General features: G+C 45.5%; 7 protein-coding genes across 13 annotated transcripts in view; 1 reads left to right on the plus strand and 6 right to left on the minus strand.

The window, feature by feature from the left end:
* The window catches only part of LOC111078768 (deoxynucleoside triphosphate triphosphohydrolase SAMHD1 homolog), a 77,320-nt gene that overhangs the window by 3,697 nt on the left and 48,170 nt on the right, over positions 1-25,453 (plus strand). Inside the window, exons 1-6 of one of the 5 annotated variants that reach the window (XM_022373622.2) lie at positions 1,963-2,232; positions 2,575-2,741; positions 2,799-2,970; positions 3,029-3,133; positions 3,443-3,729; positions 3,792-4,355. In XM_022373622.2, coding sequence (XP_022229314.2) covers positions 2,116-2,232; positions 2,575-2,741; positions 2,799-2,970; positions 3,029-3,133; positions 3,443-3,729; positions 3,792-3,858 — 915 coding nt within the window. In that variant the 5' untranslated portion in view covers positions 1,963-2,115 and the 3' untranslated portion in view covers positions 3,859-4,355. Of the gene's footprint in view, positions 1-1,962; positions 2,233-2,378; positions 2,484-2,574; positions 2,742-2,798; positions 2,971-3,028; positions 3,730-3,791; positions 4,356-25,453 lie in introns of those variants that run through there. The other 4 variants (XM_022373619.2, XM_022373618.2, XM_022373621.2 and 1 more) reach the window with 4 other exon arrangements.
* The window catches only part of LOC111078767 (heparan sulfate 2-O-sulfotransferase pipe-like), a 38,201-nt gene continuing 16,903 nt past the window's right edge, over positions 4,156-25,453 (minus strand). The window contains exons 2-6 of one of the 3 annotated variants that reach the window (XM_022373615.2): positions 23,758-23,924; positions 18,575-18,633; positions 5,151-5,710; positions 4,927-5,081; positions 4,156-4,709 (exon numbers count right to left, since the gene is read on the minus strand). In XM_022373615.2, the coding sequence (XP_022229307.2) occupies positions 4,498-4,709; positions 4,927-5,081; positions 5,151-5,710; positions 18,575-18,633; positions 23,758-23,924 (1,153 nt within the window). In that variant the 3' untranslated portion in view covers positions 4,156-4,497. Of the gene's footprint in view, positions 4,710-4,926; positions 5,082-5,150; positions 5,711-8,151; positions 8,355-8,425; positions 8,581-8,652; positions 9,213-16,236; positions 16,619-16,887; positions 17,454-18,574; positions 18,634-23,757; positions 23,925-25,453 lie in introns of those variants that run through there. The other 2 variants (XM_022373617.2, XM_022373616.2) reach the window with 2 other exon arrangements.
* Positions 5,920-7,157, minus strand: LOC111078772 (heparan sulfate 2-O-sulfotransferase pipe-like; the record flags this gene model as incomplete). Its single annotated transcript, XM_041593514.1, has 3 exons — positions 5,920-6,168; positions 6,276-6,430; positions 6,493-7,157. Coding segments are annotated over 3 exons (996 nt in total), but the record flags the coding sequence as incomplete, so codon positions are not given.
* LOC111078775 (heparan sulfate 2-O-sulfotransferase pipe-like) lies at positions 7,156-8,047 on the minus strand. The gene is made up of 2 exons (XM_022373629.2): positions 7,452-8,047; positions 7,156-7,392 (listed from the first exon to the last, which is right to left on the minus strand). The coding sequence occupies exons 1-2, from the start codon at positions 8,045-8,047 to the stop codon at positions 7,167-7,169; spliced, it is 822 nt and encodes a 273-aa protein (XP_022229321.2). The 3' UTR covers positions 7,156-7,166.
* LOC111078761 (heparan sulfate 2-O-sulfotransferase pipe-like) lies at positions 9,440-11,808 on the minus strand. Its single transcript, XM_022373607.2, is given in 7 exon segments — positions 9,440-9,693; positions 9,758-9,788; positions 9,790-9,913; positions 9,994-10,556; positions 10,839-11,050; positions 11,118-11,272; positions 11,339-11,808. Coding segments are annotated over 7 exon segments (1,746 nt in total). The 3' UTR covers positions 9,440-9,502.
* On the minus strand, positions 12,086-13,146 carry LOC111078762 (heparan sulfate 2-O-sulfotransferase pipe-like). The gene is made up of 3 exons (XM_022373608.2): positions 12,608-13,146; positions 12,391-12,545; positions 12,086-12,311 (listed from the first exon to the last, which is right to left on the minus strand). The coding sequence occupies exons 1-3, from the start codon at positions 13,144-13,146 to the stop codon at positions 12,130-12,132; spliced, it is 876 nt and encodes a 291-aa protein (XP_022229300.2). The 3' UTR covers positions 12,086-12,129.
* Positions 14,618-16,250, minus strand: LOC111078763 (heparan sulfate 2-O-sulfotransferase pipe-like). Its single transcript, XM_022373609.2, is given in 5 exon segments — positions 14,618-14,964; positions 15,032-15,186; positions 15,257-16,056; positions 16,059-16,112; positions 16,224-16,250. Coding segments are annotated over 5 exon segments (1,266 nt in total). The 3' UTR covers positions 14,618-14,734.

Genomic DNA, 25,453 nt, shown 5'->3' on the forward strand with positions numbered 1-25,453 from the left:
ATGTGTTCTAAATGTCATGAGAGGCAGCGCCAGAGAGCGCGAGTGGGCCAACAATTGAGAGAATGTTAAAGACTCAATTGGCACAGTGTCTTAAATGTGTGCAATCGAAGATATCTTTGTTATTTCAATACCAACCACCTCCGCGACTAGTTTTGCTCCACCGTGCAGCAATTGTTAGCTACTTGGCACTTACTCTCTCCTCTTTTTCTTCCACTCTCGCTCTCTCATTTCGCCTCTCAGTACTGGCTATCTCTATCGCTTCTCCACTGGGTCGACCGCCCGTCCGTCAGGTGTGGAGCCGGCTTTTCTATTCTATTTGTTTTGTTTCTTCAGAACATTTTTGTTTGCTTTACATTTGCATTCTTGAATTGTTTGTTAAATTTTTTTGTTTGTTCATTTAACAATTAATTGTTTTATTTTCTTTGAGGCAAGCAGCCCTGCCAGGGGCCTGAGAGGAGTATACATACCGATACCCGCATGTACTCGGCTGCAGGTATTTGTGTATGGTATATGTATGTCGCTCTTTATTATTTTTAAAGTGCGTTGACTTCGGGACGCAGTAATTGCATATTGTAGTTCCCATTACATGGGGAATTGCATTTCTTTGAGGCAGATACATATGGCAGACACAGCTGCAGATGCAGATATATGTACATACGTACAAATGCAGGCAAACACATGGTCGTGCCACCCTCTCTCTCTTTTGCTGGCTGGGGCCTGCTCTCTTCTCTCTTTCTTTGTCGGTGGGCTCTCTTTTGTGTTCCATTTTCATCTGTGGGTCAACTAGCGACTACTTTCGCTTTCATTTCACTGCGACGGCGCTCTGAACCACAACTAATTCAATTCAGCCTGAGCTCCATCTGTCCCCTCGTGCGGCTGCTAGCCCCCTGGTGTGATAGAGAGACAGAAAGCCCAGCCGGTACAATATTTGCTTTAAAATCGGCTTCATTCATCACATGACATTAAATTAACTGCAATTAGTTTGGAAATTTTGGCACAGGTGTCTCTAATTAGACTCTTAGGCAATGAATGAACTAAATTAACTCATTTTAGTTGGAATATCAATCTGAAGTTAAGTCTATATGCTAATTTTGTTAGATATATAGATGACATAGATATTATCTGGTGGGTACTGTTTTATTCCGTGTATTGCGTGTCGATTTCTGTTGATTTTCTTAGGAAAGTTGCAAACAATTTATCCAAACCGGTTAAGGAAGATTCTTTCATATCAGAAAAAGGCAGTCCAAGCCCAGATTGGACACATATGCATAAAATATAGCAAATAAAGCAAACTGAATCGGTTGCTGGTGTTTGGATAACGAAATAACGGTCAAGCTGCCCTATTTGAATTATTCTACATGTCAACTACATTGGAATGTAGTAGGCATAAATCGCGACAGACGAACGTTTTCCCGCCATAAGCTTAAACTGCTTGGATTGGAAAAAAAATATTATGGAATTGAGAAAGTGTTTGTAATCTCAGGCCCCAATGAGTGCAGAAACTAGTCAGCCCTTGTTTAAAGCTATAGCTTTATAGCTCATTGTCGACCAGTGGGTATTTACGTGGTTTCGTGGGTTAAGTTATGTTTTTTCCGCAGTATATTTACGGTATATTTTGATACTGAGAAAGTATATTTTGGTATATTTCTGAGGGTCAGCCGGTTATATTTTGTTCTATAAGTTCATAGTCACTATGGTGGCATATATGACATATTTAAATCAATAAAATAGAACGTTATCCCATTTTCGACCAGGGGGGTTTTTAATATTTCCACGAAATTGATGTTACTTTAACATATTTTACGCATTACAGGTGAAAGATGTCGGTGGTCATTTTTGTTTTGTAAGTAAAGAGGATGATGGAGCTATAAGGAGCCTTTGCAAACAGTATTATTTTCCGCGGTTTAAGAAAGGGTGCTAAACTTTTTAAATAGAGGGGTGTTAAGTGGGTTAAGTCTCGTTTGATCGCCGGATGTTATCGTTATCGGCCTCTCTTTTTATAAAATGACATAAATAAATGAAAAGTGAAAGGAAGCCGTCAAAACGTCGTCTCCGTGTTTCCGCTTGTATTTCGGTCGCGCTCTCGTTCGATCAAGGAACTGCAATCCGTTCAGAATGTCTGCCAGCGTCGTTCTTTCCCGGGACTACCATGGCCATGGCGCCCAACAACCGTCCCAGCAACAACAACAGCTGTTGCACCAGCAAGGTCCCCTGCCTGCAGTGCGCGCGTATGTAAGTGGTTGCCATGGCAGCAGCGCTTCATAGTTTTAGCGTCTCTCAGCTGGCGCTGTGGCATTAATATGCGTGTCGTATGGGGTGGGGTTGGCATGGAAACGGTATTTTATATGATCCAAATGCCAGCTCTAAGCTCTGGAAGCGGGCCAGTTCTGTGAGACTTGACGGATCAGTTCGAGCTTGGCAGTCGCAGAGGAAGCATACTCCAACATATATGCAGCTGTCGATTTCAGCGAAAAACAGTTAACGTATATGTTTATCAGGCGACATTTATAAATATATATATATATATATGTATAGATATCAGAGCTGATAAGTAACCAGTCCCAACCCTTTCAGATGCTCATCGAAGATGACGTTCACGGAGTTATTGAGTTGCCGACCCACATACAGGAGATAGTGGAGCACCCGCTGTTTCAACGCCTGAAGAAGATCCATCAGCTGGGACTGGTGCCATGGGTGATAGCGCCACAGGCTAATCACAAACGATACGATCATTGCTTGGGGTAATGCACTAAAATTTACATTAATTTTAAAATAATTCTAAAGTCGATATCTTGCAGCACCTACAAAAGCGCCCAGGATCATTTGAGAGCCATTGAGCGCAACTCTAAATATGAGGCTAAGCTGCCCGATTGGTGTCGCAAGGCGGTAGAGATAGCAGCTCTACTGCACGACATTGGCCACGGACCGATGTCGCATGTCTGGGAAAGGGTTTGCCAACAGCATTTCGATGTATGTTATTCGTGGTCTTGGATCAATTTGGCTTAGCAACGTTCTTTGTATTCTTTAGCACGAGGAGAATGCACTGGATTGCGTGGATCGCATATTCAAGGACGCCCGCCACTCGGAGCTAGTAGCGTTGCGGGATAAGGGTAGTGGCCGTGGAGTTCAGCTCATAAAGGCATTGATATTGGGCGACACTGAGTACCTGACGTTTCCAATGATGGGGCATGCCTACATCTTTGACATCGTGCACAACCATCGCTGCGGCTTGGATGTGGACAAGTGGGACTACCTACGACGCGACAATAAACGCCTCGAAATACTCGGCCCCGAAGAGATGGACTTTGATGATATATTCCTTAAAGCCCGCATATCACCGGACGGCCAGCGCATTGAGTATCGTTTTGATGACTATCATCGCATTTATGCTTTGTTCGAGGCACGAGGCAGACTCCATGTTGAGGCCTATCAGCATCCCAGAAATGCAGCCGCCGAACAGATATTCGTTGATTTGGTGCAGCGTCTGGCGCCACAGGTGGTAGACCTGCGATCCAATGACGCTGGCTGGTTAAATCTGTACGATGACCATATTCTGAAGCTGATTGAAAATGATGCAATGGCCGCATACTTCCGGGAACCCCAACGTGTTGTGGAGCTGCCATCTGTCGATGGTTCAGGTGCCGACGTTTTACCCATTAGCAGAATAATCGAGGGACCTGGCTGTGTTATGAAGCCCGATAAGGCTTTCGCTTTCTATGGCGATAAGCGGTATGAAAGCAGATATATTTATTAATGCACTGAAATGATTAATCATTTTGTTTTATTTACAGCAAAAAGCGTCAAATCAATCGATGTCTGAGCGCCACAACATTCAACAAGTGCTATACATTAGAATAACAAATCGCATCACACAATATTCACAGTTCATAATAATTTCAAACAAGTTAGTGAAATTTTTCGTTATTGTTTATCCTTCATTTTGCCATAGCAACCCGATATTCCACTCGTATAAGTTCGCTTTATATTATTGAGTTATGTTTTTCCCCTATTATGTATTTTCTGCGTTTTTGTTAGACAGTTGATGGAGAGATGAACCCAACAGTTAGTTTAATTCTCGATTCGTATTACCCGTTCGACGTAAAGCAACAGAGTCCAAAGCCGATAGTGTTCTTAGAATATTGATTTTTATTATTTAATATATTCTATTTTATATGTGGTTTTTTCTTACAACTAAAATACTAACACAAAAATTTCAACAGTTCACTTGAAGACATCACAATTCGAATTCAGGTCTTACTAACCTTAAGTACATACTAATCAATATAAATATACATATACATATATACGTGGGTTGTATTTTTGATAACCAATTTGAAATATACACAAGAGAAAACAATTAACTTTGCTACAACATACAATAAGTTGGGGGAACTTCTTAGCTTGACTACAGTTTCGAGTATAATTTTTGTTTTTGATTTGTTTTTGAGTGTTTCTTGTTCGTCTATACAAATATTTGTTGCAATCTTTTATTACCAACTAATTACCAACGAGCCCCGGCGGATGTGCTGAGTCTGTGATAATGCGCTGCGGTAAATGGGCGGCCAGATATTGTTTGTGGAGCCGCTGGCGACAGAACTGATAGAATTCGATCTCGTTGGTAAAGTTGCGTCTCACTATATCCTTCACACTCTCGCTGACGGGCGGCTTAAAGTTGTTCTTGTTGATCTTCGTTAGGTACTCGGCACTGGCTGTAAGTGGAGAAGTTCACACACATAGTTGTTGGTTAGGGCTTTGTAGTGGGCAGGCAGTGTCAAGTTATCATTTCAAGTGGCACTTATTGCTTTGATTCGTGCACAATGTGTGCCTGCGTGTGCCAGCTGAGTGAGATCGTTTTTCATGCAATTCAATTAAGGTTCGTTGACTGCGGAAATGTTTACCCCTTCAGTTTTAATGATGGCAACTTACTTGCATATATATCTCGGACGCCCTCGAAGAAACGTGGCACATACTTTTCCAGCACCGACAGCGTTGTATTGAGATCTTCGAGCACCCCCACAACAGCATATTGCTGTTCCACAGCAAACTTGGCCTTCTCCAGGGCACCCACCGTATTGAAGGGACTGCAAGGCATAAGGAATGATGATTAGTTTGGTATGATTATGATCTTTGGTATCGGCGGCAGCACTCACGTGCACTCGTAGTCATGGCCGCAGAAGAACAGACTCTGGCGACGATGATCGCCAATGCCCTCTACCGTGACTCCTTGTGTGTAGGTGCACTCCTGATCACCGCTCAGGACGCACGTCTCAAAGTCCTTCTTCAGCCATGCCGGATGCGGCAGCGGTAGATCGGGAAAGGCAGCCTTACGTTCCACAAAGTACCAGGGCGCTCGCACATAGTAGAACCAACTGATCACACGCTCCACGGGATCGCGCACCACATTCAGATAGATCGGCTTGGGCAGATTGAATTTGGTGAAATTGGTGAAGCAAACGTGCTTGATGAACACCGAGGGTTCGGGCAGCTCACTGATCACCTCCGCCATCTCCTGCTGCTGATCCTCGGCCAGGCGAATGGTCTCCACCTTTTGCACTGCATCGCGATGGAATTGGAAATTGTTGCGCTCGGAGAGGCGTCGCAGCAGCTCCATAAATGTCTGACTGCCAACCTTTGGCACTCGATTGAAGAATACTAAATTCATTTGCGCCTTTCGCGTGTTGTTCAGATCCCGAACATTGAGTGAGGACATCTGGTGAGGGATTTAGAATAGAGTTAGTTGGCAGAAAGATTTCCTCTGTATGCCACATTTGTGTCAACTTCTTTTTCGTGCCTCTATTTACCTGTAGTTGTCCTTGGTGTTTGATATGCATTAAGGGGGGGTCTTGAGGGGGCTTTAAGCTAAGAGATTTTTCTTACACCTAATAAAACACACAAATCGAATATTTTTGGGACCAACTATATATTTATTTGTAGGCAAATGAGAACCATGCGATAAAAATTCTTTGGCTAAGGCTTCAGTCGAAGTATTGCTTTAGTGGAGATTATCTTCGAGTTGCAGGGCCAAATATTGTTTGTACAGCCGCTGCTTGCAGAAGTAATAGAACTCGTACTCATTGGTAAAGTTCCGTCTTACCATTTCCCTAACGTCTGGATCTACGCGGGGCTTGCGATTGTTGCGATTCCGATTTCGTATGCTATTACTGTGCACTGAAAGGGGATATACATAGTAGTAGTAGTAGTAGTAGATTTCCATTTGGAATTTAGATTTGATTTGCTTGAACACTTTGTTTGTTTGCCCTGGTACGACTACCTACACTTGTACAGAAAGCGAGCATTATTGAAGAACCTAGGGACATACTTCTCCAGCACGGTCAGGGTAATGTTCTTCTCCTCCCAAGTGCCCACCACAGAGTACTCCTTCTCCACACGAATTTTCGCCTCCTGCACAGCATGGGGCGAGTTGAAGGGTCTACACAGATGGGAACAGACATTGCCAAACTTCAGTCGTTCATTCCCCAAGCCACTACTCACAAACAATTCAGATGATTGCCACAGAAGAACAGTGACTGCCTCCTGAAATCCTCCACATGGTCCTTGACCGAATGCTGGACAAACTGACACTCGGGGCTGCCGTTGCGTACGCACTGATTGAAGCTCTGCAGGTACCATTCCGTGGGTCTCTCTGGTTGTCCTGGAAACATGCGGCGATAGATCTGACGCTTGACCCTCGAACGACGCTTATAATAGTCGTGCACCACACGATCTATGGGATCTCTCACCATCGACAGGTAGATGGGCTTTTTGTAGCCAAACAACTCAAAGTCCAGCCAATTGGCATGGGCCATATAGAGCGTTCCCCCCTCCAGCTCGGTTGTCCAGAGAATTTCGCGCTTCTGTTGCTGCTCAGTGCGGGTTCGGTTCATGGTTCGCACTGGCCCATTGAGCACCACATTCATGTCGTTCATGGTTGCCAGCTGACGCAGCAGTGGCATCATCTGCTCTGTGCACACGCGCGTGGGGCGATTGAAGACGATCACCTCAAGGCCGGCAAATCGTGTATTGTTCAGATATATTGGTCGGACGCGTCGTAGCTGGGAAGGTTTTGTTGGGCTCCAAATTAAAGACTGACACAAGCACAAGGTTATGAGGGGGCTGGATGAAACACACAGAGTTTTGTTGTTGTTGTGTAAGCAAAGCTAGACTAGTTATTCCCCAGGAGGTGCACTGCAAACCCAAAAGTGTTCAAGCAAAACGAAATGCTGGCCCAAAAACCTACACTCAAAGACCTGTCTGGCGCCCCGAAAGAATCTTGGTATGTATGCCTCGAGCACGGCCAGTGTGATATTGGTATCCTCCCAGCTGCCCACCACTGCATAGTCCCGTTCCACATGCCTCTTGGCCAGCTGAATGGCGTGCGGCGAGTCAAAGGGCCTGCAAAACACTGTCAGCTGACTGTCACTGTCTTTAACCCAAAAGTCAAGGCTACTTACAGACAAGCGCGATTGTGGCCGCAGTAGAACAGCGATTGCCGCTTATAATTCCCGTCCGTATCCTTCACACTCTGCGGCACATACTGACACTCGGGATCACCGCTGCGCACGCATTCGTTGTAGCTCTTCTTGAACCACTTCTCCGACTGCATGGTCGTGTTGGGGAAACGATTGTGCATAATGGCGTTGCGATAGCCACTGCGGATGTAGTAGAACCAGCTGATCATCCGCTCGACGGGATCACGCACCAAGTTAATGTAGATGGGCTTGGGCAGTTCGTATCTGTGAAAGTCCAGCCAATTGCAGTGTTCGATGTAGATGGTTCCGGGCTCAAGGGCTGTGACCCAAACCGCCTGAATCACTCGGTCTCTGGGCGCACGGATGCGGGCATTAATGTCCAAAGGTCCCTCGGTCACCACTGTCATATTGTTGAGGGGTGCCATCGTCTGGGTGAGCTGCATCAGTGCCTCGCTGCCCACCTTGGCGCCGCGATTGAAGAAGATCACCTCGAGGCGTGCGTGTCGCGTGTTGTTCAGCCTCTCGCTGCTCAGCGTGGAGAGCTTGAGGGGAATTGGGATTAAAGAGGTGATTCCCATGGGCTCTCTCAACTACGGTTAGTTACAGTGTCTATTGAGTGAGTACTTTATTAACAAAACTACTGACAAAACTAAACAACAACTAAAAGGAAAATTCAGTCAAAAATAATGCGAGCTTAGGGGTGAAAATTGAGTGGCTCCAACTCTGTGCGCTTGAGGGCTATATACTGCGTATAGAGACGCTGCTTGCAGAAGTAGTAGAAGTCATACTCGTGGGTAAAGTTACGCCTGACCATGGCCCTAACATCCGCATCCACATGGGGCTTGCGATTGTTCCGATTGCGATTCATTAAACTCTGCTGATAGACTGCAAGCAAAAGGGGATAAGGGAGAGCTCTCCAACTGACTTTGCCTATATTTAGTTGGGGATTCGCTTACTCGTATAGATCGTTGTGGCACGAGCAAAATAGCGGGGTATATAGTGCTCCAGCACGGTTAGGGTGATATTTGTCTCCTCCCACGTGCCCACCACAGCGAATTCAGTTTCTACTCGACGCTTGGCCATCTGCACGGCCAGCGGGGAGTTAAAGGGCCTGCAAAGGGTCAAGGTCATGAGTTCGGGGAGCTGCAGTTCCCATGGTGGCGGGACGGGCGGTGGCACTCACAGACAATCCTGATCGTTGCCGCAAAAGAATATCGACTGCCGCTTGAAGTTCGGCACCACATCGGTCACTGTCAGCGGAATATACTGGCACTCCTTGTCGCCGCTGCGCACGCACTCGTTGAAGCTCTTCTTGAACCACGCCGTGGGCTTGATCGGCGCCAGCGGATTCTTCCTATAGAATATGGCATGGCGGTACGAGTTGCGTATGTAGTAGTACCAGCTTATCATGCGCTCCACCGGATCGCGCACCATATTGATGAAGATTGGCTTGGGCAGGTTGTACTCGTTAAAGTCAATCCAGTTTGTGTGCTCAATATAGGCGGAGCCCTCGTCCATGTTATAGATATAGGCGGCCATCTCCTCCTGTCCCGAGGCATTCAGCGTGCGCATAGTGCGTCGATCCACTCCATTGACACTGATTTTGAAGTTATTGATATCCCGCAGATGTTCCATGAACTCCATGAGGGCCTCGCTGCCCACTTTGGCACAGCGCGGAAAGAACAGGCGATCCATTTCGGCCTTGGCTGTGTTGTTGAGTCGACGCGGCGTTAGGCCATCCAACTGAGGGGGGTGGGGGTGGATAGGGTTTAGAAGAGGCTGCTGAGGGGTTGCTGCTACACAACCAAAAAGGATGATAACACACAAAATGGATTTACAGAGTACACACAGAACACATGCACAGAGTGGAGTGTGTGTGTGTGTGTGTGTGGATCTAGTCTAGTCTAATATACGAGTAGTATCTACTGTTTATTTAAGTGGAAAATTTGTTCGAAAATACGAGTACATATGTATATGTATGTATGTATGTATGGAATATATCACCAGCTAAAGTCTAGCCCCTGTCTGCCCAACTAATTCAGCAGTCCATGAGCTTCCAGCTCGTTGAGATTGAGTGCCAAATACTGCTTGTACAGACGCTGCTTGCAGAAGTAATAGAACTCGTACTCATTGGTGAAATTCTTGCGAATCATGGCCTTCACCTCGGGCTCTATGAACGGCTTGCGTTTGTTCTTGTTCCGATTCACAATCCTGTTATTGTTCACTGTGCAAAGGTTGGATTCAATAGGTGCAATGTTCACTATACTTTCAAATTGATTTTCACCTACTCTCATACATCAGTTTGGCGCCGCGAAAGAAAGCGCGGTATATAGCGCTCGAAGACGGTCAACGTAATATTCGTGTCCTCCCAGCTGCCCACGACTGCATAGTCCCGTTCCACGTGCTCCTTGGCCATTTGCACGGCAGTTGCCGAATTGAAGGGACTAAAAGGGACGAGCGCGCCATTAGCAGGAGCTTCCCACTGCAAGTATTCCTCATCCTTGAGTCCCCCTTTGGTACTTACATACAATCATCGTGGTGGCCGCAATAGAACAGAGTTTGTCTCTTAAAATTGGGCACAGCATCCTTGACCGTGTGGGGTATATACTGGCATTCGGGATCACCGCTCTTCACACAGTCATTGAAGTTCTTCTTGTACCACGACTCCTTCTTGATCTTCAAATTGGGCTTTTTGCGGTACTCGATGGCATTCTTGTACGAGCTGCGTGCATAGAAGTACCAGCTGATGACCCGCTCCACGGGATCTCGCACCATGTTGATATAGATCGGCTTGGGCTGGTCAAACTCATCGAAATCCAGCCAATTGATGTGCTCTATGTATATGGAGCCCTCCTCCAGATCAGCCACATATTCAGCCATTTCACGCTGAGCGTCTTTCATCAACTGACGCGAAGTGGGCTTGGCGAGACCCGTCTTATCCAGTATTAAATCATCGTGATAGTTTTCCAGTGCCTGCAGCAGCTCCAACAGTGCCTCGCTGCCCACTTTGGCGGCACGATTGAAGAACAGCACATCGATATCGGCATTGCGTGTATTATTCAGACGCATTGCGCTCAGATGCTTGAGCTATACGTGCAGATATGGGATAGCAGGGGGTGGGATTGATAGATCAATCGATGGGTCATTGGAGGCTCTTAGTTCTATGGGTACCAGAGTTAAGAGAGAGAGAGAGATAGATTTGCCCTCTTTAGTTCGTGTTATTAAGCGATAGTTGGACCCTTTCAGGGGTTCCATTTAAGCGGAATAAAAGTTATGCCCCTAGCCCTATAGAAATAAGCGCTCAGGAACTTCTTCTCTGCTTTATTCGTTTACTTTTTAAACCTAAGTGTAAGTCTATTTTCTGATGACCATTTCATTGGCCGCTTCCAATTGAGCCAAGGACTTGTCCACGCGCCTCAGATCGTTCAGTTTCAGGGCTATATATTGCCTGTGCAAGCGCTGGCGACAGAATTGATAGAATTCGATTTCACGCGTAAAATTCCGACGTACAATATTGATAATATCCTGCGAGATGTGCGGCTTCATGGGGTTATCGTTCTGCCTGTCCGCATGCAGACCCGCTGTAAGCAATCAGAGTCGAAGGTTACCCCAGAGATTCATACAGCCCAACAACCAACAGCGACTTACAGTAATACATTTTGGTTGCGTCTGCAAAGTAGCGGGGTACGTAGGCCTCCAGGACAGCAAGTGTCTCGTTCGTGTGCTCCCAGGTGCCCACAACAGCGTACTCCCGCTCCACATTTAGCTTGGCCAATTGCAGGGCCAGACGCGAGTTGAAGGGTCTAAGGGGTAGGTTAATTGCAGGGTGACTGAGACTAGACACTGGACTGGACACTGGACACACTCACGTGCACTTGAACTCATCGTGGCCGCAGAAGAATAGAATCTGCCTGCGATGATCCCCCACGTGCTCCAGCAGCGAACCCTCGATGTAGGTGCACACCTTCTCGCCACTCAACACACACTGATCGTATTCGGTGTTCACCCACTTGGGATTGGGCATTTCCCGATTGGTGCGCCTGCGGCCGGGCACAAAGATCCATGGGGCGCGTATATAGTAGTACCAACTGATCACCCGATCGACCGGATCGCGCACCATATTGATGTAGATGGGACGCGGCTGTTCGCTCTTGCTGAAGTTCAGAAAGTTGACGTGGCTGGCAAAGACAGTGCCATCCTCCAGATTCGCAATGTTCTCGATCATGTCGCTCTGTGCGGGCGGCTCAAGCAGTGGCATTACGCCACCATTTTGGGGATCCTTTTCCACCTCATAGTCATGCACCTTGCCCAGCTGACGCATCAGTTCGATCAGCTGCATGCTGCCCGTTTTGGGCACGCGATTGAAGAACACCACATCAATGTCAGCCTTGGGCGTATTGTTCAGATCTTGGGCGTTCAACTGCAGTATCTGCAAAGGCACCGAGGACACCTTTGAGTGGGGGAGTGGAGTGGGGTGGAGTTGGGGTATGTTGGAGAGAGAGATTGTGATGGTGGGTTCAAGCTAACCAAAATGCCCGCAAAAGGATTAGTAGCGAAAGAGAGAATAGAGAGACTCGCGTTGGGAAAAAGTTGTGTGTAAAAATCTATTGCTGCTCGTAGATCATAGGAGAACTAGTCTTAAATATCGTTCTTAGTTAGACTAGATGTGTATATCCACGAATCGCTGCTTATTGATGGCTATATACTGCATGTACAGTCGCTGCATGATGAACTGGTACAACTCAAGCTCAAATTTGAGGCTGTCCTTCAGATAACGCTCCACATCCTCATCCAGATTGTTGTCATGCGGCGTCGAGTTTATCTTAAATGTTTTGGTTTGTGCTGGTGGAGGAGAGACATATATCAAGAACGCGGTTAAACTCGGAGTTCAGTGATAAATCAGTGGGCGGGGGGAACCTACAGTAATAGATCTTTGCGGCACCTGCAAAGTAACGCGGTATGTAGGCCTCGAGCACGGCCAGTGTGATATTTGTTTGCTCCCAGGTGCCCACCACCGCGTATTCCCTCTCCACATTCCGCTTGGCCATTTGCATTGTTTCCTCGGAATTTAGCTGCCTGAAAACCGATTGCAAGTGAGAACTGTGACAGCAGGGGACAGCAGAAAGGGAGAAACCTACTTGCAGATCGCCGCATTGCCGCACAAATGCAAGTTGAATCTTCGCCAGTCGCCGTTGAACCGATTGTGGGCATCGAACACACAGTGCGGAGCAATGCGCTGCCTCACACAGTCATTGAATGTCATGTCGAAGTACTCCTTATCCGGGATTTTCTTATTGCGTCTGCGCCGCATCGTATGGGCCACGATCTTCGGGTGGCGCAGATAGTAGTAGGAACTGATCACCTTCTGTATGGGGTGGCGCACCAGATTCATGTAGATGGGCCTGGGCATGTCGTGGGCCGTGAAATTCACCCAATTCGAGTGCTCCACATAGGCCGATGGTTCGGCCAGTTCCATTAGCTGGTGCACAAATTCCCTTTCCTCCGTAAAGGTCTGTACCATATCGCTTTTGGGTGTTATCACATTGCGAAAGCTGCCAAAGCCATTCTGCTCGCCCAGCTGTTTAATTAGGATGGTCATCGACTGACTGCCCGTCTTTTCAATGCGATTATAGAGTACGAATTCCCGTTCGGCTCTGGGTGTATTATTCAGTCGCATAGCATCCAGTTCTTCCAGCTTGAATGTGATAAAGATAATTCCAATTGGCTTAGCAGCAAACAAACAAACAAAAAACAAACTACACACCAGAGAAAATTTTGGGTGTAAGTAAAGTTAGTGGAACAGAAAAGACCCAAATCGTCTTCGTCTGGAACTAAATATCCTACTCAATTAATCAATCAGAATTGTGCTGTGATAATCACAGTTGCAAGTGTCTATTTATTGAGAAATATTGCCGATACAAGCGCTGCTTGCAGAAGTGATAGAACTCGTATTCGTGTGTGAAATTTGCACGCATTATGCTCTTGATTCGATCGCTGATCTTGGGCTTCCAGTGGTTCGTGTTGCGCTTCTTGAAGGCCAGACCTTTGACGGGCTCTGCAGAAACAATTTGTGAACAATTTATCACTCAATCCAGTGTACTGTAAGCAAGGTTTTTACCATAATACAGCTCAGTGCTGCCCCGAAAGAAACGTGGTATAAAATGCTCGAGCACGGCCAGGGTAACATTCACATCCTCCCAGGAGCCAACCACCGAAAAGTCACGCTCAACATTCTGCTTGGCCCGCGCCACTGCCGCGGGCGTATTGAAGGGTCTGTGCGTGCCAAGGGGGAAGGGGATCTTGGATTGTGAGAGAATTAAGAATGGAACTGGGACTACCTACTCGCAAAGGGGGGCATGGCCGCAGAAGAACAAACTCTGGCGCTTATGATCGGCGGAATCCTCTTTGAAGTTCAGCCCATAATCATAGCGACACTCAGCGTCGTGTGTCAGCACACAATCCTCAAAGTTTTTCTGATAAAAGCTGCGAGTTTCAAATTTTCCAGTAATTTCAAACATTTGCAGGGAGTTCCACGGCGTACGCTTATAGTAGTACCAGCTAATAACCCGCTCCACGGGATCACGAACCTGCACAAATGAGGGAATGTTTTTTTGAACACAACACAGAAGAGGGGCTGCTGCTCCTACCAAATTAATATAGATGGGTTGGGGCAGGTGAAACTGTCGAAAGTTCATATAGTTGGCATGCTCGGCATAGGCAAAGGCCTCCTCCTCCATCAGATCCAGAATGCGGTTGGCCTCCTCTTTTTGTTTATCGAACGACCAATAGATTCCGGTGGGCTTTGAGAATGGCGAACGGGCGTTCTGAAAGTGATTGCGTTCGCCCAGGCGGATCATCAGCTCAATGAGGGTCTCGCTGCCCGTCTTGGGCACACGATTGAAAAAGAGTATATCCCTGCTATGGTATTTGGTGTTGTTCAGGAACTTTGGATTCAGACGCCACAGCTGCAACAAATGTCAGTTGTAGAGTAGAGCAAAAGGCGCAACCAGCTATATACATGGAGAGACAGACAGACAGGCACACACACAAAGCTGTATTCACACAGAAAGCAATCACAAAAAAATACATAAGTACGGGGATTGAGTATTATTGTGTACTGTACTCGTAAAAGTAGTCCTGAGAATTTTAATCATACTAGTATTGTGGACATGGCTTAGCTTAGATCTAATAGAAATTTATTTTGAATTTTTGTTCCTACGGATGCTAGTCTTTCGGTTCTGTTCGGTTCGTTTCGGTTCTGTCCCCTAATACTCCTCGTTGTAGTCGTTGCGCTGTTCGGGCACCAGCAGATAGTCATCCTCCCCGAAGCCCTTGCCGTGACTCAGCGCCGCATACTGCAGATACAAACGCTGCTTGCAGAACTCATAGAACTCAATTTCGTTGGTCAGATTCTGGCGCAGGATCAGGCGCGTTTCATCGCTCACGATGCGTGTGACATTATTGCGATTGACGCGCGACAGACGATCTTTGCCCACTAAAAATGTGAATGTGAGTGAATGTGACGGGGCTAGCCGGGTTAGAGTTCAGTTCAGAGTGCTTACGATAGTAGGCCACCTTGGCATTGCGGAAATAGCGCGGTATGTAGGCCTCCAGCACCGATAGCGTAATATTTGTGTCCTCCCAGGTGCCAACGACGGCATATTCCGACTCGACAGTGCGCTTGGCCTTCTGCATGGCCACCACCGAATTGAAGGGCCTAACAGGGATTCAGTATTGGGTCAGAGGTCAGAGATCAGAGATCGGAGTATCCACTGCCGCCTACTTACATGCACAACTTCTGATTCATGCCGCAGAAGAACAAGGTCTGACGACGGTGGTCACCCGCCTCGTTCTTGGTCTGCATTTGATTGAAGGTACAGTGGGGATCGTGATTGCGCACACATGTGTCCAGATCCATGTCTAGGAACTCGTCCGCGGGCATGGCCGGCGCTTTGTCACCCAGCTTGGCCTGCATGTCGCGATAGTACCAGCGGGCACGGATGTAGTAATGCCAGCTGATGATGCGATCGATGGGATCGCGCACCAGATTGATGTAGATGGGACGCGGCAGATGGAATCTGGTGAAGTTGATGTACGCTATGTGCTGGCTGTAGATGTGCGGCTTGGGCCGCGTCAGCAGATCGGAAAGCAAATCGTTCTGGTGCTGCTTGTTCATCAGGACAGTTTCGTGGGCACTGCCCTTGTTGCGGGCATGACTGAACCCATTGATCTTGCCCAGGCGGGCCATCAGCTCCATCAGCGATTGGCTGCCCACCTTGGGTACGCGATTGAAGAACACGAAATCGACTTCAGCGTATTTGGTATTGTTTAGTAAGTCGGCCTGCAAATTGAACCCATCAATGCCATCAATGCCGTCATGCTTCTCATCAGCGTCCTCCTCCTCATCGCCATCAGCATCATCATCATCATCTTCGTCGTCTCCATAGTGCGCCTCATCTTGCAGAGGCTTCTCCTCGGGCAGCGCCAACTGTTTGTCGTGTGCGGCCTTGTGCAGGTGCGCCTGATGAGGCGCCTGATGCTGATGCTGCTTCGCGTGATGATCGTGATGGTGTCCGTGTGTCCGGGCTCCGGATTTGGTTGCTCCTCGCTGCTACGGCGATCACGCACATTGTATCCACGTAGCTACATGCAAATGGTAGGCCGAACATTAACAAACTCGTCCAACCCAATCGAAAGTATAGCCCAAGCTGGGACGTGGTTAGGGAAACACCGAAAGATCAAGCAGTACAGTACGAAAATTAACACAGTTTTATTACTCATGAAACATTTAGAACACAGCTGATTATGTGGCTTCCCTGAGCTTCGGATCTAGGTCCAGCTTCAATGCGATATACTGCTTATAGAGACGATGCCTGATAAACTGATACAACTCAATCTCCCTGGTCATGTTGCGCGTGAGCAGAGCCCGCGCCTTGGCGCTCAGTGTGGGCCTGAAATTGTTGCGATTCACATTGCCCAGCTTGCTGCGCATCGCATAATACTCGTCCTTGGCTCCCGCAAAGTACTTCGGTATGTAGGCCTCCAGCACAGTCAGCGTGGTGTTTGTATCCTCCCATGTGCCCACAACGGCGTAATGCTCCTCCACATTCTGTTTGGCCCGCTGCATCGATTCGTGCGAGTTGAAGGGCCTGCGAGAAGGTTTTTTTTTCAGGACTGTACTTTGTGTGTACTGGGAGAGGGTATGGGAGGGGGGGTGTTCAGTTGCTAGGGCAGCTTGATAGGGTTGCGCTGGGACAGGGATAGAAGAGATCTAAAGTGATCCAAGGAGTGAGAAAAAGTACTCTAAAGATCAGAGGGATCTTGAAGATAAAGATACCCCATAGACTCCCCACACAACTCATCATCGACTACCATTGCAAAATACTGAGATCTATCCCCTCTCGACTCGGCTACTCACATGCACACGGAGGTTGTGTGACCACAAAAGAATAGCGACTGCCTTCGATGATCGGCCAGATTTCCCAACTCCATTTGCTCGTACACACACTCCGGATCGTGCTCCTCGATGCATTGATTGAAGTCCTTCTGCACCCAGTCCACGCTGGGCATCACTGCCTTTTCGCCGAAGGTTATCCTGCGCTCGGCCAGATACCAGGGCGCACGGGCATAGTAGAACCAGCTGACCAAACGCTCAATGGGATCGCGCACCAAGTTGATGTAGATGGGCCAGGGCTCGTTCAAGAGATCGAAATCAATGAAGGCCACATGCTTGGTGTATGTGTTGGGTCCCGTGCTGTTCAGCACATCGCTGCGCAGGAAGTTCTTGGCATAAAGGGGATCCATGAGGACCGTTTCGTAGAAGCCTTCGATGTCGCGACGGGCCTCGAAGCCATTCCGCTTGGCCAGGATCTTGAGCAACTCCATCATCTTCTCGCTGCCGGTCTTGGTCACTCGATTGAAGAATATCGTGTCCAGCTGGGCACGCGGTGTGTTGTTCAGTTGTGCGGCGTTCAGGTGTGTTAGCTGCCGGATTGCAAAATGTTTTTGTGGGGAGTGCTTGTTGGATTGAGTGGGACACACAAAGCTACACGAACATGAACGAGTCAACACAAGTAGGACAACATAAACTTATAGTACATATATATACACATATACACATATACATATACATATACGTGTGTATAAAAATAGACTTTAAGCGGGTTTTCTTTGGGAAGCAACAGAGAGTGGGGGCTGCACCTGGGGGCATGGGCATCCCATACTGGGCATTCCATCCCATCATCTTAAATAGTTTTTCGGGTTTTTCGCATTGAGGATTTCGCAAAGTCGCGCACAGCTGGATACGTGGGCATAAATAATAATCCTCCCCATAGCCATAGCTCGACAACTTACCTTTTGCACATTTTCGACACTTTGCTCATTTACTTTAATCCTTATAAATCGAATTTCTATCGCTTCTATGTCGCAACTAACTAACCACGCAAACAACAACAAAAAAAAAAAAACAAATTTATGTACGAGATTCAAACTGCGCTGACAAAATTCCAAGACAGAGTCGAAGTGTAATTTTCGTTTTGTTAGTGTTAGGAGAGAGAGAGAGAGAGAGGGAGAGAGGGAGAGAACTGCATAGGATAGAGGCAGCTATGTATATAGCCATAGCTATAGGTAGTTTGTAGGGATAGCTAATAGACGACTACCAGGGCTAAACTGATTGCGTAAATACTAATATGTTGGTGTTGTTTGTGTTGTATATGTTGTGTGTGGGTGTGTGTGTGAAGGAGAATGCTACGGCGATTGAATGATCCACAAATGATGCCGTACAGAGAGACAGAGAGAGAGAGTGGCAGCGCGTATGAGCCGCAGAGAAAGAGCGTATCTAGCGAGGTATGAACGAAAGAGACAGAGCGTATGTGGGAGAGCATATGCCACGGGCAGGGCATATATGCAATATCAAACACCAAGGAGCTGAAGCTACCTTTCCGCTTTTAATGGACTTTCATCGATGATTTTGCTTGTAGGTAAATGCTTTACTTTTTTTCATGGCCAACCAATAATGTATGCAACAATGTTTACGACATGATGGGCAGGCAATAAGCACGATATATCAAGATATATATTTATGGAATGGTTTTTGATTAGCTTACCTGGCCAGTGCTTTTCAGATATTGATAGGTGCCATGCAGCGTATTGATATCATCGTGTTCTGAAATATTGAGCAAGACAGTAGATTAACAGATAATAATACATAAATAAATAAATTTTAAAGGAAAGATAAATTCGAATTAGGATTTGTTGCGCCCAATCTTTCCTATGAAACATACATAACTCTATTCCACTCACGTCTTTAAAGATGCAAATACACAGAAAAACTTGTCATCGATTTCCATTACACCTGCGATGACCTTAGAAACGGATTCCCAACAACCACACAAAAAAAAGGAAGTAATCCGAATACTTTTACTTTCAACGTGAGCCCAAAAGGTGTTTATGCAATATTCGGTACGGGGTGGGTAGTCGAATGCTGAAGCCATTTTCAGCTTTGATAAATAAATGACGATGAGTGCAATAAATATGCAAGCTCATGGCGGCGACTCCTTTCACTTTACCGAATCACTTAGGATGCGATAGGGATCATCCTCAAAATTTCGAAAGGTTTTCCCACTCCCTCTTGCTGCTCAACCCCCGTCTGCCAATCCAATCCAACCCAACTATCCTTCTCAACCAACGCAAAACGCATGCAAATGGAAACTTTTGCGTGTCCATTTGATGGCGGTGTCGTGAGGGCAATTAAAATGTTGATGTTTAGGCATTTGTCCAGTTTGGCCAGACGTGGGCACTGCATACAATACAATTTAGCAGCAAATGGTAAATGACTGCAATCGAGCATTTGGACAGGCATTTGTACACAGAGAGAGATAGAGAGAGAGTCAGTCTGATGCGGAAAACATCTTGATTTTCAAGTGTAGTGTGGGTCGATCGCACCACTTTGAGTTTTTTTTTTTAGGCAAAGTATTTCATAATTCCTAACCGAACTGAACGAGGAAGTGTGTATATCCCCATGCACAGTGCCATATCCAGTCCCGTGTCCACTCCAATTGCCTGTAAACCAGATTCGTTGTGTTGCATTTTGGTCAATTGGGCAGTTTCTCTGAAAAATGTGAATGAAAGTGGTGGCCAACTGGTTTTCTCTCTGTCTGCTTAACCACACCGACAACAAAGTCACTGAACCAAAAGTGAAACACATTTTGCGGTTGAAACCTTAAAATAGAAGTCTGCTCTCCTTTTATATATTTTTTATTTAGATATATATTTTTTTTTCGGTTTTGGTTTTGTTTTTGTGGTCTGGAAATTGGGTCACATCCATGCAGTTGTCTCATGCAGTTCTTACACTTTGGCTGTGATCTGGTTAATACGTTACGTTTTTTTTTTATTTTTCATTTTTTTTTATTCTGCTGTTCTAGAGCGACCTTCAGTCGGAGTTTAGCTCCGGTTATTGGCCACTTCAGGTGCCGGCTGAAGGTGAACAACGTAACATGTGGTGCAAATTTATACACATACAATATGATGCCTGGGAAAATGTGGAATCATTCTGAGGTGGGGCCAGAGTTAAGTTTGTTCTAAGCAGGGAATGCTGTGAGGGGATGCACTGGGAAAAAGTGTTGATGGTTAACCAGGAATTATGTTTGTATCTGCATTCAACTGACCATCTTTTACTCTTTATTCCACTGTACGCATAGCTGATCGATTTCTTGATCAAATGTGCTTATATGTTCCCTTATATTTCTATTCTAACCATTTTTGTATGAAGGACCTTCAACAAGTCTTTCTGTATATTTTGCTGATCAGTTTCTTTCCGGTTCTCACTAATCTCTAGCCTTATTCCGCCCAATAGTTCGTTCATTAGTCTAATTTTATGTTTCATTTTTCTCTTTCTCGATCTCAAGACCTGACTCTAAGATTAGCCGAACCCCTGGGTTACGCCCCTGCCAAGGCAAATTGCCTGCTTGCAGTTTTTCCGCTAAATTGGACCTCAGCTCTAGGCACTTTTGGTTTGGCTCGCTAACGAACCGGGCAGGTAGGTAGGTAGGTGTTCGTATTGCTATTGGTCTATGGATCCGAGTCTTGGCCGGGGTCTCTGTCTAATTGAAAATAAAGTTGCTCGGCTCGGTAGTGAGCGCAAAGAACTGGTTTGCTATGCATTTTTGCCAGGGGCAAAGTTGGCATTGCTACACTTTAGTTTTTCGTTCTTCTTCTCCGCTTGTGCTAGTTAAAGGTGTAGACAATAGTTGGGTTGACTGCTTTTTTTTTTCTGTTAATCGGAGACAATGATTCGAGACAGGTAGAGGGACTGATGTGTCAGAGATAGATAGTTTTTCGAGTGATTTTTTGAGGGTGTAAACGATCCAAGTTGACATTGATTTGTGGATGAACTATAGCTGTTCATCCATCACACTTACACACATATCTACGGTGCAATTATTTGGAGGAATTCGTTAAATAATTGTAGTTAAAGAATCCACAGTCCATCAATCTTTCTTTCTTCATTGCTGTTGGTCAGATTACAGATTGTTTTTAGTTATCATTGTCATGCCTCAATTCTTTTGATTATTTCTTATTTATATTATTGATTTTCCCACAAAAACGTTCTTCTTCGCTTCTTCTATTAGCTCTGAGGAAATTCTCACAACAATCTATTAAAGAATCTTCAAGTTGAGTCATGTTTCCGTCATGTCTTCATTTGGCCATTAGACCACGACATAAACCACAGCCCCAAGCCAAAAAACACAACTTGGCTGCAACGTTTCAGAGCTGTTAATTAGCCCAAGTCAAGTTCAATGTTGGCACACAAAACGCAGCTAAAGAGAAGAAAAGAGCCGGCTAACGGTGTCATCATCATGATGATGGCCAAAACGAGCTTGCTAAGAGTACGTCATCATATATGTATATATATATATGTATGAATGCATGTATGTGTCTTTATCTCGCAGTACTCGAGCCAAGCGAGTCGTGTGAGTCAATTAAATGAAATATTTATGAATGAATGAATACGTATGGCTGTAGGTAAACCGTTTGTGCATTTTACAGATTGTTTTTTTTGTGTCTTTTTTCGTTTTTTTTTTTTTGCTTGTGGCCAGACCTCCATCAACGTCACACACTTTTGCTTTGTTTTCTTTTCATTTTTATAAATTTTTCCCTTTTTTTTTTCTGGCCATTAGCTGGAATTTGTCTGGGAGGGGGCCTAAACAGGGACAATTTGTAGCTGTCGTCTGTGCACGAGGCGGTGCAACTGACGCGTGCGCAGACGCAGCAGCAGCGGCAGCAGCGCCAGCAGCCACAATGAAGATGGCACCAGCTGAGCAGCTGGCAGCCCACAAGTGCACTCTGTGTCTGCATGGTCTGTCTGCCTCTGTCCCATCCGGCTCGACTTCATCATCATCATGATCATCTTGTACTGTGGAAGTATTCAGCAATGCCCCTCTGCCTTTGTTCCACTGTACTGCCAGCTGGCTGTTGTTGCCAATCACCGCAGTAAGGCGTGAAGTCTTCAGTCTTCCCCAGTCTTCCTCCGCCCAGACATCACCTTGCCACAGTCTTCCCCTAGAGATCACCTTGTTGCTTTCGTCAGTGGCTCAGCAGCAGCTGCTGCTGCTGATGATGTTGCTTTTGCTGCTGTTGGGGCAACGTTTTTTGTCTAATTTGCAAGTTGAATTGCACGGCCTAAGCGAGACCCAAAACTTCCGGCATGGAAATTAGGGTTTTATTTTTGCATTTTTCCGAAAGTTTTGATTTGATTTCGGCTTTCCTCCCCGGCTCTGTATACGTTGGTAGTAGCATTGCCTAATGATGGAGTTATTAATCCAATTACGGTCCGCGACTGACGATGATCATTAGCCTCTCGCTCAAGTGGCAGAATCTCAAGTGCCGCTCTGAAAAATCTCCGCTTTGGCGTGAGGAGCAGCTATTATACTCACTCACTTTTGAATGCGTTTGCATTGTATATAAATTCAAATGGATTTTGGTTTGGCCTTTGTTTAGTTTCGGAGAATGTTCGGCAAACATTTTCGAGAGGAAAAAGAGTGTCAAGAGAATGCCTTTGAGGTCTATGGTAATGTGATCTTAACGAGAGTACTCGAAAGAGGTGGCTGGAGGGGGTAGCCTATATACACAGATACACAGATAAATGGGAAGAGAGTTTTGACAGCGTTTCTCCTGGTAAATATATTTTCACAGAATAACCACAGAAAAAGATTATGCCATACGAAATGAATCCACATATTTCCCTCTTGTGCTTTTTACTAATTGAATTAATAATATTATAATCAATATGCTGCATTATTCATTACGGCCACAAAACAAAATTCCGCTTAGCGCAATGTCAAAAGGTTAAATTCACTCCAAAAAAAAGGAATGCTTCCCCTGGGAGGCTGTGAATAGCACACCTGTGTGTCCCAAATAATTTATTAATGCACTAAAATATTCACAAATAAAAAAGAAAAGGTATCAACTATGTAAACACATGCATATTGTAATTAAAATGCATGCCGCACATATTTGTACCACCAACTACGATTATCTATGAATGCATACCGACAATATACATATGTACATATGTATATTCATATACATATTGTGTTGATATTAATTTGAGAGTTTATTAGTGCTATCCCACAGCACACAAAATCCGATTATTGCATGAAGGGGATATTCTATTTTGGTGTGTCCTTCCGTAAAATATTCTACAATTTATTCATGCATAAAGCAATGCGCACTAATTTAGCTTAAAACGATCAACTAATTTATGGCCAGAGCCAGTGCGAAAAAATATTAACAAAGGTCCCACTGTAGTTGTTCTTTTTGCCATTTGTGGGTCTGAGGTCCATGGGTCAATGTAGTAATTAAAAATCAATTGGGCGTAGCCGATGTTTGAATGCTTTACCACCTTATGGGTCCGCCTGGTGGGGTATATTAGGCAGTACACAATGTGTAAATATATTATTTAAATGCTGGTTATATTTTGTAGCTAGCTAAAAGTGCTATAGACCCTTATTTTTAAGGGTTTTATACAACTATTATTATGAGTTAATGGTGGAAATTCTCCTAGTAATTCCTCTAGGACAACTGTTTCAGTAGAACATCTTCTAGTCGAACCTTTTTCGAGGCCCCTCCATGATTTTTCTTTGCCATACTTCCTGTACACAATTGATGCCTTATCTGATACGCAACGCGAAATGCAATCGAGCGCGAAATTTGGCCCACAATTCAGCCTTGGGCTCGTTGTGGGATGCGATGGGTGATGCGTTAGATATGTATCTGTGGGGTTACTTACTGCCCGCATCGTGGCCGCTGACGTGATTGCCGGTCAGGCCGAGGGCGGAGAACTCGGACGGCTGCAGCTTCACCTCCATCTCCTTGAGACGGCTGTTCAGCTTGTTGGTGTGCATAAATAGGAAGAAGGTGCACGATATGGCCAGCAGGGCAATCAATTCCACGGATCTGCAATAGAAGGGCACAAATTGTTAGTCAAAGATGAAATGGCAGCCCCCCCTCCCGAAGTTAGGGGGGATGTAACGCAGACTGGTGTGGTAACAGAGATTCTATTTATAATGGCCATTAAGCTTTTATAATTTACGCCAAATTGGTTTTTAGCAGCTATTATTTCATTTACACTTCGAATTTCTGTCACACACAGCAACATGAACAAAATGGACACAAACGTTTTTGCCCTTCGGATAGGAACAGGGTGAGCAAGAGGGAGAGGGAGAGGTAAAGGGACAAGGACAGGCACTGGGACGGAGATGGAGATGGAGATGGAGACGACTACAAAGTGTGCGCTGTGACAACATTTAATTAAGTTCTGAAAAGCCAGAAGAAAACAAAATGAAACAAAGCAAAAATCGGTGAGGGTACACAAGAAATGCATCAGAACCGGGAGAGAGACTGCACAAATTATAAAAGAAATTAACAAAACAATGCGGGATGGGTGTTTTTTTTTTTGGGGTGGTTCCAGCTCCAAGAGTTGGGACCTGCAGGAGTTTTTACCTGTTATGAATGCGGTACAGTCCTAGGATTGGGGCATTTTAGCGGTAAAGAAGCCAAAAGGCTTGCAGTTATAGAATATAAACTATAAACTCAAGCTCTCTGCCTTTCTGCACATCTTCCAGTCTCTGTTTCCCTGAATATTTGTATGTGATTGAGTCCCTAGCATTCAAATTTGGCATTACTTGTGGCCTGGAGTCGGTAAGCCATGCCCCACACTCGTGCTCTTACTCGTGCAACAATGACCCACTTGCCTGCCACACGGGAGGGCTTAACAGAGTTGCAACAGACCGGACAACCTTTTGTGGAACCCGCATTTCGCCCTGTCCTGCCTGGTCACTATTTCTGTATGTTTATATCTATTTTTTATTTTTTAAAAACTTTTTGGACTTTTTCTATTTATATATTTGCTCAACGTTGATAACAAAACAAAGCGAAATAAGCACAAAGAAATAGAAAGAAAACAAAACGATGGAAAAAGAGAACTAAAAAAAATCAAATAAAAGAAAGAACCAAAAGAAAAAATGAAAAATAAAACCAAGTAAAAATTGCAATGCAAACTGTTTTCCTTGGCAACTTTTTTAATGCAGCTGTCCGGTGTCCGCAGTTCACAGTCCGCTGTCCGCTGTCCCCTGTCTGTTGTCCGTTGTCCGCTCTGCAACAGCTCCAACTCGAGCTAGACCTCCAGCCGGACAGCGGCAAAAATGCAGAAGAAAGAAACAAAATTAAAAGCAACAAATACAAAAAAAAAAAATTAAAATGTGAATAAATATTTTTTTATTGTTCGCTTTTGTTGGCATAAATCTACGGGCCAGATATAACAGAAGTCTTGTCGGACGGGACGGCCTTAAAAAAAACGGTATCAAAATAATAATGACAATAAATGCGGCCATGGAAGGGAACACAAATACGAGCAGGACAGTGCTCCCCCCACAGTCTTCTTGGTTCGGTTTGGTTCGGGTCTTGTTTAGTTTGTCATCAGGTGC

The sequence above is a fragment of the Drosophila obscura genome, unplaced genomic scaffold (assembly GCF_018151105.1).
Source record: "Drosophila obscura isolate BZ-5 IFL unplaced genomic scaffold, ASM1815110v1 contig_1, whole genome shotgun sequence".
Classification (NCBI taxonomy): domain Eukaryota; kingdom Metazoa; phylum Arthropoda; class Insecta; order Diptera; family Drosophilidae; genus Drosophila; species Drosophila obscura.

Bases quoted from the DNA above. Each gene is read 5' to 3' on its own strand.
- LOC111078775 (XM_022373629.2), bottom strand. From the start codon at position 8,047: ATGGGAATCACCTCTTTAATCCCAATTCCCCTCAAGCTCTCCACGCTG. The intron at 7,393-7,451 runs GTAAGTAGCCTT...AGTGTTTTGCAG, and splicing joins GGCCACAATCGCGCTTGTCT to GCCCTTTGACTCGCCGCACG.
- LOC111078762 (XM_022373608.2), bottom strand. From the start codon at position 13,146: ATGCGACTGAATAATACACCCAGAGCCGAACGGGAATTCGTACTCTAT. The intron at 12,546-12,607 runs GTAGGTTTCTCC...ATCGGTTTTCAG, and splicing joins GGCAATGCGGCGATCTGCAA to GCAGCTAAATTCCGAGGAAA. The intron at 12,312-12,390 runs GTAGGTTCCCCC...CTCCTCCACCAG, and splicing joins TGCCGCAAAGATCTATTACT to CACAAACCAAAACATTTAAG.